The 14,400-nt window shown below is 37.1% G+C and overlaps 1 protein-coding gene across 1 annotated transcript in view; it reads left to right on the plus strand.

Annotated features, from left to right (window-relative positions):
• The window catches only part of WDR72 (WD repeat domain 72), a 199,119-nt gene that overhangs the window by 13,285 nt on the left and 171,434 nt on the right, over positions 1-14,400 (plus strand). Inside the window, exon 2 of the mRNA XM_053670098.1 lies at positions 6,742-6,906. Coding sequence (XP_053526073.1) covers positions 6,754-6,906 — 153 coding nt within the window. The 5' untranslated portion in view covers positions 6,742-6,753. The remainder of the gene's footprint in view (positions 1-6,741; positions 6,907-14,400) is intronic.

Raw genomic sequence — 14,400 nt, forward strand, 5'->3', positions numbered from 1 at the left:
TGCAACTCTCTTCCTGACAGACACTGACTCAGACTCTGAAACCTTTAGATATCTCTGAAATGTTATCTACTGTTTGATCCTTGTCGCCCTGTACTCCTGTGTATTACAACCCAATAAAAGGCTATGGAAGAGGGCGCTCAGGGCCTTTTTCTCCTCAGAGAAGCTGGCCACTGCTGGCCTTTGTCTCCCCTGAGAAACTGGCCACAGCCCACTTCTCCCCACCAAACAGATCAATTCATGTCTCGGCCATCTTCATCCTCATCCGTGGCACTCAGGGGGCCTGGAGACAAAGTTGCCCCCACAGTCAGCTTTCTTATAAAGTAAGGGGATTAGATTTATGATCCCCAAGGCCACTTCTTACCCTAACTTCTAGATTATGGGAGGTTATGAGTAATATATGCAAGGCATTAATAACATACTAGGTATATTATACCCACATGCTTTTGTTTACATTATAAATGTATTCGTCATAAGAATACTGAGATGTAGGCAACACAAGTAACGGTGTCCTCATTTTACTACATATTACCTTTATAATCTATAACTAAAGGTCATAAGTGGTCATTGTCACCCTAGAACCAGGTATCTGAATTACAGGTCTGTTCCCACCACACTGAGGAATGCAGATTGTTCAGGATTAACTCTGATTAGGATCTGATTTCTTACAGCTTTGGTCTTGGTGCTTTTTGTTTTCTGATTGGGATGTGTTAAGAATACTATTAAGGGTTTTAGTCTATGAAATGTTTTGACTTATTTGATTTTCTAAAAGGCAGATGCCTTTTACTTAAACATTTGTATGGGTGGATGCATTACTGGATGGGAGTCTTTAGACCACAATATATATTTTCATTCATTTGGCAAATAGTTACTGAGTGTCGGCCTGTCCTAAACCCTTTTCTGGACTCTGTGAATATAACAGTGGATAAAAAAGAAAGAAATTTCTGTGTTTGGAGAATTTAAAATCTAGCAAATTTGAAATAAACTTAATATGAGTAAGGATAAAGCAAAAATGTAATGGTAAACAAGTTTGCTGTGGGTAACTGTTGCTATTATTCCAAGGCCTGGGAGCTAGAATTAAAATAGCAGTAATTACCTGGGTCCCACTCTGTGTTCTACACTATGTGCATGTTCTCATTTCACCCTCCTAATACGCGGAGGTAGGTGTTAATATTCTCATGTTATAGATGGGAAAACTGAAGCTCAGTGGGCTTAAGTAACTCGCATTTAATCATAACCAGACTTGAAGTTTGTACTCTTAATCAGTTCCCTCTCTTTTGAAATAGAGAGCTTAAAACTCATAAAGAAAAGAGTTTTTTCAATACATATTTATTACTTTTATGTTCAAAGCACTGTGTTTCAGATACTGTTTGGAATATAATAATAATTAAGAAATGATTCCCATCTTTCACAAAGGATATAAAAGGAAGAAGCATCAAGATCAGTGTGGTTGAAAGAATGTGTATGAAGTACCCATTGTGCGTCAGGCACCCACAGCATATGTCTGCATGTACTCAAGGCCTGGTCTCCATCCTGAGGGAATTGTATCATTTCATTAAGTAGACAACAGTTTAAAGCAGATACTTTAAGGGAGAGATATTGGCTGGTTGTTGAGTAGACAGTGTTGCAAAATTCCAGTAAGAACAGCTAATTTTCCAGAGCACTAGGGATATGAAGAACTCACCTCAGGAATTAGTTATCTTTGGTATAATGTTAGTTAATTATTACAAATATATTAATTCCCTGGTAAATGCTCTCCAAATTTGTTTCTGTTACAGTTCTTCTTAGCAACCCAGACAAATTCCTTGCCCTAGTTTCCTAGGTAAAGTTAAAAAGGTGACAGGCAAGTTTGTGGATGTGAGCCAAGTGCACACTGCCTGTAGACGCAAAACGTCCTGTGTGCTTTGGAACAGTGTGGCCACAAGCCCTCCCTTTTCTGCCACTTCTTGGTTCTGAGAAGCACACCTTAACCAAGCCAGGAGTGAAGGTCAAAATGCAGATACTTTTTGAACAGTGATTTTCCTTGTAGTTCCAGAAGCTGTGGTGAAGAGACGACTACAAAGTTCAGATGTTACAACACACCCATGCGAGTCCTTCTCACTCCCCTTTGGGTCTTAACCTGTCACATCTGATATTCATGGAATGAGCTAGTCCCCCAAAAGCATTTTTCTTGATAAATAAAACTTATCTATTTAAATCTTTGTTCTGTAAATTGTTTAAACTACTACTTTGTAATTTTTGCCATCTTAAACAAAGTATGTTAGGCATCTTTTCATCTCTTATTCAGCCAGTCAGTGACCTGGCACGCAGAAGTTACTGTCAGCTAAGAGGCAAGGGAGCCCTCACAAGTGACAGGGGTGTGGGGTGATTTGTCCATTCATCAAGGGCCCCAAGGCTGCCAGATTTTGTTACTCTAATGACAAGTTTTGTGGGTTTGGGGGTTTTCTTTTTCTTTAGTATGATTCACATTTTTTTTCCTATGCTTGCTTCAGTTGGAAATCATGTTTCTTCTTTCTCCCTTGCTCTTTAATCTACTGATTTGAATTCCAGTGAGCTGTTATATGAGCTGGTATTTCACTTAGCGAAATTACGTGGTCTGCCCTGTGTGTTTTCATATGTGAGAACGGACCTGCTAATTCCCCAAGATTACACCCAATCTACAGTTTTTGCTAACAGTGGTTGTGTGTATATGTCTAGTTTTATTCCCCACCACCATGTTTAATGGTCACAGGTATATCTGCGTTATCTGCTTGATATGTATTTAGTTCTCATAATTTATATTTTTATAAAAATTATTTCACTAACCCTTCCAAATTGTGGGCATACAGCTATTTATAACATTCACAATTAAAATATTAATTTTAGTTACACTCATTTTCTCTGCATATTATTTTCTAGTGTCTTAATTTCTTCTTTATCAAATGTGCTATAGATTTACTTGTATTATTTCTCTTTTTAATAAATTTGGTTTTAGTTTTATAGATTTTCCAAAAAAATATCATTATATCAATGTATAGTCTTATCTGTTTGATATTTTTCATTCTTTGGATTTACTCTACTCTTTTATAAAAGATTTCAATTTGGTTGTTTAGCTTATTAACTTTCCATCTTAATGTGTGCATTTAAGGCTACAATTTTCTTTCTAATATAATACCTACATCTGGAAAGGTTTATTATGTGAAGTTTTCATTGTCTTTTGGTTCTTAATAATATCTAAACTTCATTTTGTTTTCTTGGTAGTCCAAGAAACATTCAGTGTGTGTGTGTGTGTGTGTGTGTGTGTGTGTGTGTGTGTGTGTAATTTCCAAATATTTAAAGAGGGAGAATTTTAAACATCTGTTTGTATGTTTTGGAGGATGAGTTTAGATTTTTATTCATTTTGGTTAGATAGTGTTGCCTGTAAAATATGAATTCTTTGAGATTTGTTGAGGCTTTTCATGGTCAGTTTTATAAATGTCATACATATGACTTAATAGAATGTGTTTTTATTTAATACCTGGGTTAAGAAATATATATATGTATATATATATGTATATATATATATATATATCCATATTATAAATGTAAATTTTGTGCTCATGTTTCTTATTTTTATTTTTGGTAGCTCGATCTATTTATTACTGATTGAGATATGTGAAATCTTCCTCTACTATAGTAGGCTTATCAATTTTTCTTTGTAATTATGCAAGATTGCATTTTATATATTTTGAAGGTCTGCTCTTGACTACCTGGAGATTGGGAACTATTATCCCTTTCTGGTGAATGATTTATTTAATTATTATATAGTGGTCCTTTTCTACCAATAATGATTTTTCTTAAAGCCTACTTATTTCTCAATATTACACCAGTTTGCTTTCATAACTATTTGCCTAACATATCCTGTCCATCCCTTTATTTTCAACATTTCTGTGTTGATAGTGTTGGAATTTTTATAAATAGGTTTTACTAATATATATTCTAATTGAAAACCTTCATTTTAAACTAACAATTAATTTATCTATTTATTGTAAATTCTGATAGCTTTGGGTGTGAATTTACCATTTGATTTTGTGTTTCCAATTTTCTATGCTTTTTGCTTGTAAGATTTTTTCTTCTATTGATTGATAACTTTTTAAAATTTCTTTATTCTGCTACCCTATTGTTTGGAAGCTATACACTGTTTTCTTTTTCCTTTTAGCATCTTGTCATGTAAACTTATGTTGGAAAAATATAAAGTTAACCATTCTCTCTGCTCTCTTCACATTCATACCAGGACATCAGAATGATTTAACATAAGTTCCACATTGTCTTCCTTCATGGTCTAATCTAGAATTTTAGTTTATCTTTTAACCCTCAATTATCTTCAACATTATTAATTTTATTATTTTATAGAAAGTGCTCATTTAGATGTACTTGTGTGTTTACTGATTTCTTTGCTAACCATTTTTGTGCTTTCTTTCTTTTTGATTTAATATATCTTTCATAAACTACATTCTTTCCTAATTCTTTCCCCAAGATTTCTAAATGTTGTATTCTCTGAGGACATGTTTGTTGGAAAATATCTTTGTATTGCCCTCGCTTTGAGTGACAGTAAGTATAAAAACCTAGGTTGGCATTCATCTCCCTTCAGCATTTTGCAGGGAATATTTCTGTAGCTTCTGGCCATTATTTTGCTGTTGAGAAATCTGTTGTAAGCATACTTGCTACTTTGCTGTTAATTATTTTTAGGTTGTTTCATTTCATTTCATTCATGTTTTGCCTTTAGTATACTACAATTTCTCTAAGGTGTGCTTTGGTGTCCATCATTTCCACTTTAAGTTTCCTTAATGCTTACTGGATTCTTGAATCTAAGTTTTCATGTCTTAGAAACATTCTGGGAAATGGTGGACTGATTAATTTTTAACAATGTATTTTTTAAACAGTCTCAAACTTACAAACGAGTAGTGAATATAGCACACAGAACTATTTTCATAAAAACTATTTGATAAGAAGTTGCCAACCTGTTACTCAATCTTTTCAGCATACTTTATTGTATATAGAACAAGGATGTTATCTCTCGAAATCTCAATTAATCCTTCAAAACTAGGAAGTTAACTTTGAAATATTACTATCCTTCAGTCCTTAGACCTCATTCAAGTTTTGTCAGTTATCCCAGTGAGTCTATTATAGCAAAAGAATCCAGTCTAGAAGCAGGTATCGCACTTAGTTGTCATGTGTCTTCAGTCTCCTTTAGTTGGACAGTTTTTTATTCTTTCTTTGATGTTCATGACCCTGGCACATTTGAAGATTACAGGCCAGTTATTTAGTAGGAGTCCTTCAGTTTATGTTCTCATGATGAGATTCAGGTCATACATCTTTGGGAGGGATATCACAAAGTTGATGTGTGTTCTTCCCATTGCATGCTGTCAGGTGATACATTAATTTTTCTATGGACCATTACCGAAGTTGTTTACTTTCACTACTTGATTAAGGTGGTTTCTGCCAGCCTTTTCCTATATATAGCATTATTTCTCTGTGTTTGAAATGAAAGAGGTTCAAGTTGGGATTACAATGTCATTGAAACCAGAACATAGAACTCTTTGGTTAGCTTAGTACTATGGTTAATGTGCATGGTCCTGATATACCGAATTGCAAAACTGAGAGTATTTTCTATAAAGATCTTGTTTTCATGGTGCTTAGGTAATGTAGTAAGAATAACACAGCTCTGTTATAGGTTACCTATGATTGTACACTGGCCTAAGAAGTGAGACACAGGAAAATAGTTCCTGATTTCCAAATAACTGAACTACAAGTAAAATGTTGAAGGCAACTGGTTTGAGCACTGCCTATGTTGAATTTATGTCTGTGATATTAATGCATATTCATGTGTCTATCTGTGTGTAACTGAACATTCTAAATAATATATATGACAAGTTTTAACATTTTATATTAATACCCTTATTTTGATCTAGTACTAGAAGTCTTACAGGACAGGTCTTCATTTTCTTAACTTTCTGAAGCTAAATGTAGACAGTAAGCTTGGTATCTTCCTCCTCTCTCATCTTTGACATTTTAATTGAGATAAAATATACACTACTAAGTCAGACAAGAAAACTTATAAATTTATTCTGAGGACATAAAGCATTATTTATTACCAAATTATTTGTATTCCTGAAAAACAATGCCATATTGGGGGGGGGACTTCTAACTCAGTGTTTCACAAAAATGTAATTTTTGTATCCCTAGCTGAATATTTTGGGTGGTACACAGGTCATACGTACTGTACATGGAACATGAGTATTACAGAAATCATGACAGCTATACATCAATCTTTGAAGCCCAGGAATAACTAATTTCATGGAAAGATTTACTTTTTAATAAAGAATTTAAGATATTTTTTATTTAGGTGAGGTGACATTTCTGGGGAGAAGAAGTTCACAAAGCTGTCTTTAAACTGTAGTATGTAGAGAGCTCTATTCTTGAGAGGCCTCGCTGGGCTCTGGAGAGGTGAGCGTCACTCCAAGTCAGAGCTTGGTGTGAAGTGGGCAGAGTAGTTCTACCCTTCTCCTCATCAGGATCAGTAATCAAGAACTAGAATAAATGTCATCCCTCTTTGACAAATTGACACTAAGTAGTCTCTTATGACTACCTTTCCCTCTAATTGAAGACTCTGGTAGAGCATGTTCAAATTTGTGCCATTGTATAAGTCCACTTTGATATATGATCAGTTTCCCCGACTCTAAGCATGACTACTGTGTACACTTCTTCCCTTGTCTGTGTTTCCAGGATTCTCTCAACATGAGGTCCTCCCTGCAGGCAGTCGTGCTCTGGGGAAAGAAGGCCCCTTCCCACAGCATCACTGCCATCATGATCACTGATGATCAGGCAACAATTGTGACTGGAAGTCAAGAGGGTCAGCTCTGTCTCTGGAGTCTCTCACCTGAACTAAAGGTTAGTGAAAACTATTATATTGAAACAGACAATGCACAAAGTAGGCATACCTTGCTTCTTCTATTTGCAATGACAGGGAAGGTTTGCCAGATTGTTAGGAAGATGCTTACTGAAGTCATAAATAGGTTTTACTTCTGGATTTGGAAAGAATGAAGTGTTACATGGTAGATCAAGACCATACTGGAAAATTATATTATTAATATTGCTAATCTTAGCTACTAGCTGTTATCACCCTTAAAGCTATGCTGAGTTTTACTATTTTATATCCTGAATTATATGTTTAAGTAACTGAACTACAGACATGTAAGTATAATTCTAAAAATTATGGCTCATTAATCTAAACAAAGGGCACCCTGGCAAACCACTATTAACTAAATGAGTAATATCTTAATTATCTGGGTATTTCTGTCAGTTGGCCTTCCTGCTACTTTTTTAGTCTCTGCTTGCCGGTGGTTTTTACAGATTGTATCACAAAGCCCTAAATCCAATTTACTATTGCTGTCCCCCTACTTCAGGACCTGACCTCATCCAGGATTTGGCCCATTGATTAGCAATTAATTGTCCCTGTCTTGAGTCATAAACATTTAACATATTGGAATAGATATTTGCTTAGCTTTAGCAGCCTGTAGATCCAATCTGAACATTCAAACTAATGATGTACTTAGAGTATACTGCCCTCATTAAGAAGCCTTTTAAAGATCAAAGACTATTTTTAGCCTTTAAAGTTTGTCACTTTAAAACCTAAATTAACAATTAATTGTAATTCTATTTTATAGTGTAGTTAATTAACATCTCCCATCACCGAACAATTGCACTACAGGACTGCCAAGAACTGCAGAGCCGAGGAGTTCAGCTCAGTGTTCATGAACATTCCCGAAAGAAGGAGCTGGTATTATTTCAACAGATGAGCTTGACAATGATGACTCTCACAGTTGTTACCTCCTATAATATAAACTCAGACCCCAAAAGGACTAAAAATGTCTTACTATTCTTTGCTATGTTGAAATGTAATGTTTTCCAGCCAGAATATGTAGGTTGCTATAGCTTAAGAAAATTTGATTCCTCACTTCTCTATCTTTTTAGGTATATTCCTGGTATTTATCCAACATTTACTCAACATGCATTTATTGAGCAGATAGTATAAGTTAAGCAGTATGCTGGGTACCTGAGTTCAAACATGAATAATGAGACCTGGTGCTGCCTGCCCGAAGGTTATAGTAGGGCTAATGCGATGCAGTTGTATTATAATACAAGGTATTCCTAGTAGGAAGAGGTCAGCACTGCATCTTCAGTGGGAGACATGAGGCCATGCTTTTCTTAGGAACAAGTCTTTTGCTGGGGGTTAGAGCAATGGTTCTTAACAGAAACTGATTCTGCCCCCTCCCATCCCCGAAGACATTTGGTAATGTTGGCAAACACTTCTCTGTGACATCAAGTGGGTAGAGACCAGGAATGCTATAAACATCCTATTGCACACATGACAGCCCCTTATGAGAGCCCTTTACAACAAAGGATTATTGCATCCGACATGCCAATAGTGTTGATATTGAGAAATCCATGGTGATAGAGTCTTGGATGAATAGGAATCTGATCAGCAGGGGTAGAAGAAACAAGTAGAAACAGTCAGGACATTTAAGTTGGGGGCTGGAACGGCTTTATGTTTTGGAAATTTACTGTGAGGACATGGTGTAAAAGTTACTAACACAAATACAATACTAATTAGTATGAATGTGAGATTTTTCTGTGGCTAACTATAGGGCTAGAAAGAATGATCATCTTCTCTTATTTTTTCCAATGAATTTCACCCTTACATGACAATGGCTTAACTATTATCAGGGAAAACTCTAGGCTGTTCAAAAATCAAGGGCATTTTTGACTTCTCAACAAATCCTATTGCTATCTTTAAGACAGTGAAGTGAGTGGTCCATCACTGATATTTTAATACTTTGTAGTTTAACTGATTTTTGTTTGAAAATTATATATGTAAAGGCATAATTTGGGCAGGGGAAGAAGGGGGAGGCCTTAAGAACATGGGAGACTATAAGGGGGGACATAAATATGTGGGTCACTGAGTGGCTGTAGCACAGCTAGAAGCCATAGGATTTATCAGGGTGAAGACAGCAGGTAGGAGAGAAGGAAGCTGTGGGGGAGGGGAGTAAAGTGATCTGAGAGCCATTTATTTTCTCTTTGTCCTAAATTAGAAAAGGACTTTCCTTTGTCCAAAAACAATTTAGGTAAGAACACTCACTTGCCACTACGTAAGTGGAAAAACAAACCAAGGACACTCACATAAGCAGATGTTTTTGTTGTTGTTCTAGGAATAGACCCCTCCTTCAAGTGTTGCCAAGTCTAATGTGGAAGACAGACTCGTTTAATAGGAATTTGTAAAGCAGTAGGCTACTGTCTGTTTCTATGAATACAGCTACGTATATCATATAAGCAATATTGTACAATATTTATCCTCTTATGACTGGCTTATCACACTTGACATAATGTTCTCAGGTTTCGTCCATGCTGTAGCATGTGTCACAGTGTCCTTCCCATCTAAGGCTAAAAAAATATTCTGTTGTTTGTATAGGCCACATTTTGTTCATTCATACACTCATCAGTGGACATTTGGCTTGCTTCTGTCTTTTGACTAATGTGAATAACCTTGCTATGAATCTGGGGGTACAACTATCTATTTGAGTTGCCGTCTTCACTTCTTTGGGGTATATAGTCAGAGGTAGGATTTCTGGGTTGTATGGTAGTTCTATTTTAAATTTTTTGAGGAGTTGCCACACTGGTTTACATAGCAGTTTACATATTACATCCCCCACCAGCAGTGTGCAAAGGTTCCAATTTCTCAACATCCTCATTGACACTTGTTCTTTTCTTTTTTTGTTTTCCTTGTTTTAATTTTTATTTTATTGATTATGACATTACAGTTGTTCTATTCCCCCCCTTCATTCCCCTCCACCCTGCACCCCCCATCCCCACCATTCCCCCCCTTTAGTTTGTGACCATGTGTCTCAAGTTCTTTAGATTCTATATTTCCCATACTATTCTTGCCCCCCTATCTATTTTCTACCTACCGTCTATGCTACTTATTTTCTGTACCTTCTCCCCCCTTCTCCTCCCACTCCCCTGTTGCTAACCCTCCATGAGATCTTCATTTCTATGTTTCCACTCCTGATCTAGCTTATCCTTTTAGTTTGCTTTTGTTTTAGGTGTGGTTGTTAATAACTATGAGTTTGCTGTCCTTTCACTGATCTTTTTTATCTTCTTTTTCTTAGATAAGTCCCTTTAATATTTCATATAATAAGGGCTTGGTGATAATGCACTCCTTGAATTTGATCTTGTATGAGAAGCACTTTATCTGTCCTTCCATTCTAAATGAAAGCTTTGCTGGATAGAGCAATCTTGGTTGTAGGTCTTTGGATTTCATGACTTGAAATACCTCTTTCCAGCCCCTTCTTGCCTGTAAGGTCTCTTTTGAGAAATCAGCTGACAGTCTGATGAGAAGTCCTCTGTAGGTGACCATCCCCTTATCTCTTGCTGCTCCTAGAATTCTCTCCTTCATTTTAATCTTGGCTAATGTAATGATGATGTGCCTTGGTGTGTTCCTTCTTGGGTCCAACTTCTTTGGGACTCTCTGAGCTTCCTGGATTTCCTGGAAGTCTATTTCCTTTGCCAGATTGGGGAAATTCTCCTTTATGATTTATTCAAATAAGTTTTCCACTGGTGACTGTTCCTTTCCCCCTTCTGATACCCGTATAATTTGGATGTTGGAGCATTTAAAGATGTCCTGGAGGTTCCTAAGTCTCTCCTCATTTTTTTGAATTCTTGTTTCTTCATATTTTCCTATTTGGTCATTTTTTCCTTCCTTCTGGTTCACTCCCTTGATTTGAGTCCCAGTTTCCTTTCCATTACTATTGGTTTCCTGTGCATTTCCCTTCATTTCAATTAGTTTAGCCTTCATATGTTCCTCTAATTTATGACTAAAATCAACCAGTTCTGTGAGCATCCTGATCACCAGTGTTTTGAACTGTGCATCTGAAAGTTTTGCTATTTCTTGTTCGCTTAGAGTTATGGGCTCTGGGGCTTTGGGATCTTCTTGAGCCATTTTGTTCTGTTCGCTCCCATTAAGTATGAGGAGCAGAGCCTAAGTGTTCACCAAGGCGGGGCCGCCCAGGTTGCTGGGTTGTGACTGTATGTGGGGGCAGGGTCAGAGCGGGGAAATGGTGGCCCCCTCTGCTGCCTCCTGCCGCTCAGGCCTGCCTGGTCCCGTCTCACCGCCTACTCCCTGGCTGGTCCACCTGGGCAGGAATGTACGACCACAGTCAACCCACCGCCCTGCACCCTCACTGGATCCACAGGTCACTCACTCGGTTGCTCACTGGGTCTGCCCATTGCAACCCCACACCTGGGATTGGAGCGCCTGAGTCCGTCTGACCGAGTTTTCCTGTGCAACCCTGCTCTGCAAGCTGCTGGCTTCACCCCCTTACCGGTCAGGCTGAAGAATTTGTTGTTATCAGACTTCTGAAAAGTTCAATTTTCTGTGTTCTGGCTATGTTTTCTGTTGCTCATATTTTATTGTCTCTAAACTTGGTTGTGTGAGAAAGCACTGCATCTCCACCTATGCATCCATCTTGGCAGAAGTCTTTTTGTTTGTTTTCTAATAGCCAGCCTAATCAGTGCAAAGTGGTATTTCACTGTGGTTTTGGAGGAAAAGTCTTTCTGAGGGTGATGTTTGAATTGAGTTCTATGATGCACAGGATTTGAATAGGAAAAAAGGTATGAGGAGAATGTAGACAGAATAAATGTGTATAAAAAGCATGAATGTTTTGCTTTCTGGGAACTGGTAAGAGTAGTTGAGTAGGCCTGGAACACAGAGTGATAGGCACATTTGTAAGGACTCTAAGAGATGGAGCAGACTCAATCTAGAATTCGATATGCAGAGGAGTTTAGGTGTTTTTTTTTTTTTTATACTAGCAAGAGCTAACACTATGTCTTAATTAAAAATGGTGCTGTTAAGGGATTTGAAGATGTTTTATGCAAGGAGGTGACATAATCCTATGTTATTACATTTGTGATTTAGAACACACTGGATATTAATGTGAAGGGAATATTGAAGGGAGGGGGAGATAAGGGAAGGAATTCTAGGTAGCAGGGTTCTATAGCACTATAGTCATGGCAGGTTTTGAGCATGAACCAAATCAGTGGCAATGGGAAAGAAGAGGAGATGAAACCCAGAAAGCTATCAAGAAAAGAGAATAGACAAGCAATGAGCAACAGTTGGATGTGGGTAAAGGAGCAGAAACAGTCAAGGATATGTTACAGGTTTGGGGTTTAAGTGATGGATGGGAATAATGATGTTGTATAAGAAGTAGAGTGTAGGAGTAGGGAAAGAAAGAAGGTGATTTAAGTTCTGGATATCTTGGAGTATCCAAATATTCATCAGTCTTTCCTTTGTCTGTGGGTCATAGATGGCAGGATACAGAGGAGCAGCAGACTAAGTCTCCCTGTCCTGGGATCTCATCATATGCCTAGATTATGCCTGCTGCTTCCAGGCTCAGGGTCTGACTCACAAAGACTTCTGGCTTCCCTGGAACTTTAGTCTACTGATGAGGAACCTCTCCAAGTATCATGTTAAAAACTTTCTCACTTGGGTTTCGTGGTGTTGATTGCTAGTATTCATTACAACTTTAAGAATAGAGAAGGCCCTGGCTGGTGGAGCTCAGTAGATTGAGTGCTGGTCTGTGAACCAAAGGGTCGCTGGTTGGATTTCCAGTCAGGGCACATGCCTGGATTGCAGGCCAGGTCCCCAGTAGGGGGCATACCCGAGGCAACCACACATTGATGTTTCTCTCCCTCTCATTCTCCCTCCCTTCCCCTCTCTAAAAATAAATAAAATCTTTTAAAAATATTTAAAAAATAAATTATAAAAAAGATGAGTTGAACATCTCTGAAATATATTCCTTTAGGATTAAAATGTTGTATTTTCTTTCTGTTTAATACTCACAAGGAAACAGCAATAACAAAATGGAGACTATCAATGTTGCGCAGAAAGGACAGAGATATCTGAGTGAAGTTCTAGCTCGTATTTACCAACTCTGTTATTGAACAAATGACTTATATTCTTTGAACCTCAATTGTATCGCCTTTGAAATGGGGGGTTAAAAACTTTTCATAGTCACTCCAGTGCCTGGAATTTGGTAGATGCTAGTGAGCTCATGTGCTCTTTTCCCTTTCTCATTTGTGCCATGGGAGTACCTGGTGTGGGGGTGGGTATGGGGGACAGTGCTTCATAGAGGTAGAGCCAATGAATACAAGGAAAGGTCTCCTGACTTTCATCATGAAAATGACTAGGTGTGATTGTAGAATTTTTTTTACTATTCTTCACAGCAGTTTTAAAACATGATAAAATTAGGAGACTAGTGAATTGTCGTAGGTTACTCAACTACCTGTGGGGACTGAGTAGCAGAAGGAGTTGAGTACAATATCGAAGCAGTGCTGTTCCGTTCTGATATTTTGTCCCTGGTGGATTTTCTCTGGAGGAGGCAATGTCCTTGATGTACCCCAGTTCACTGTTTAATTTGGCCTGCAATACGGTGGAAATGGGATTAAATTCCTAGGGGTGTGCTTTCCCAGGGGTGGTGATGGGGAAACATATTATGTTGTTCTGAGATAGAATCTTCTGAATTTTCCAGGAATAAGGCAGAGAGTCAGAACTTGGGTTGTAAGGGATTCTAACTAACCACATAAACTCCGTATAGCACTAGAAGTTTAGACCGATAACAGACTTTTTAAAGAAGTATTTCTGGTTATGATAGAAATAAGATAAAGGCAGAGAACAATTATGCTATGAGATAATTTGTTTTCATTGATATGGTTGGGTTATCATCCGCATACATCTATGTTTGCATAGTTCAGAAAAAACATAATGAATATTAATTCATTTGGAAATTAGATTTTTATTTATTTATTAGTCATGAAACAAGTTGTATTAATGACAAGTTTTCTAGTTATTTAAATTAAATTTTCATTCCCTTAATGGTAAATGCTTCTCCATTTTAGGGGATCTGGCATGTTTTCCATTTTATGGTTTTATTTTTATAATCATGTTTTACAAAATAATGAGAAATGGACTTTTTTTTTACGCATGAAATGATTGAAGGATTAGCCCTTAATGCCCTATTGTTAAATTCACAGATTGGAGAAAAATACTGGCATTTGAGATAATAGCTCAGTTGCAATTTTACTTTTTACGTAGAAAAGTAAAGTATTTCAGAAGCAACAAGTCAAATAAGGTATTATAATGGTTACAGAAAGGGTTATCTTTTGTTTATGTTTTGTAAACTCATTTCTGAATTCTGAAATTTGCATATTAATAGTCTACTTTTATTTGAGGCAAATTTGGTGCATAATAAACATCAACACCGGCTTATTTGTATTCAAAACCTAGATGTTGTAAAACCGGTCTGGCAATCTTCTAGGTTTCCTGATGGATAC

This window comes from Artibeus jamaicensis, unplaced genomic scaffold, assembly GCF_021234435.1.
Source record: "Artibeus jamaicensis isolate MK-2021 breed Jamaican fruit bat unplaced genomic scaffold, CSHL_Jam_final contig_548, whole genome shotgun sequence".
Taxonomy (NCBI): Eukaryota; Metazoa; Chordata; class Mammalia; order Chiroptera; family Phyllostomidae; genus Artibeus; species Artibeus jamaicensis.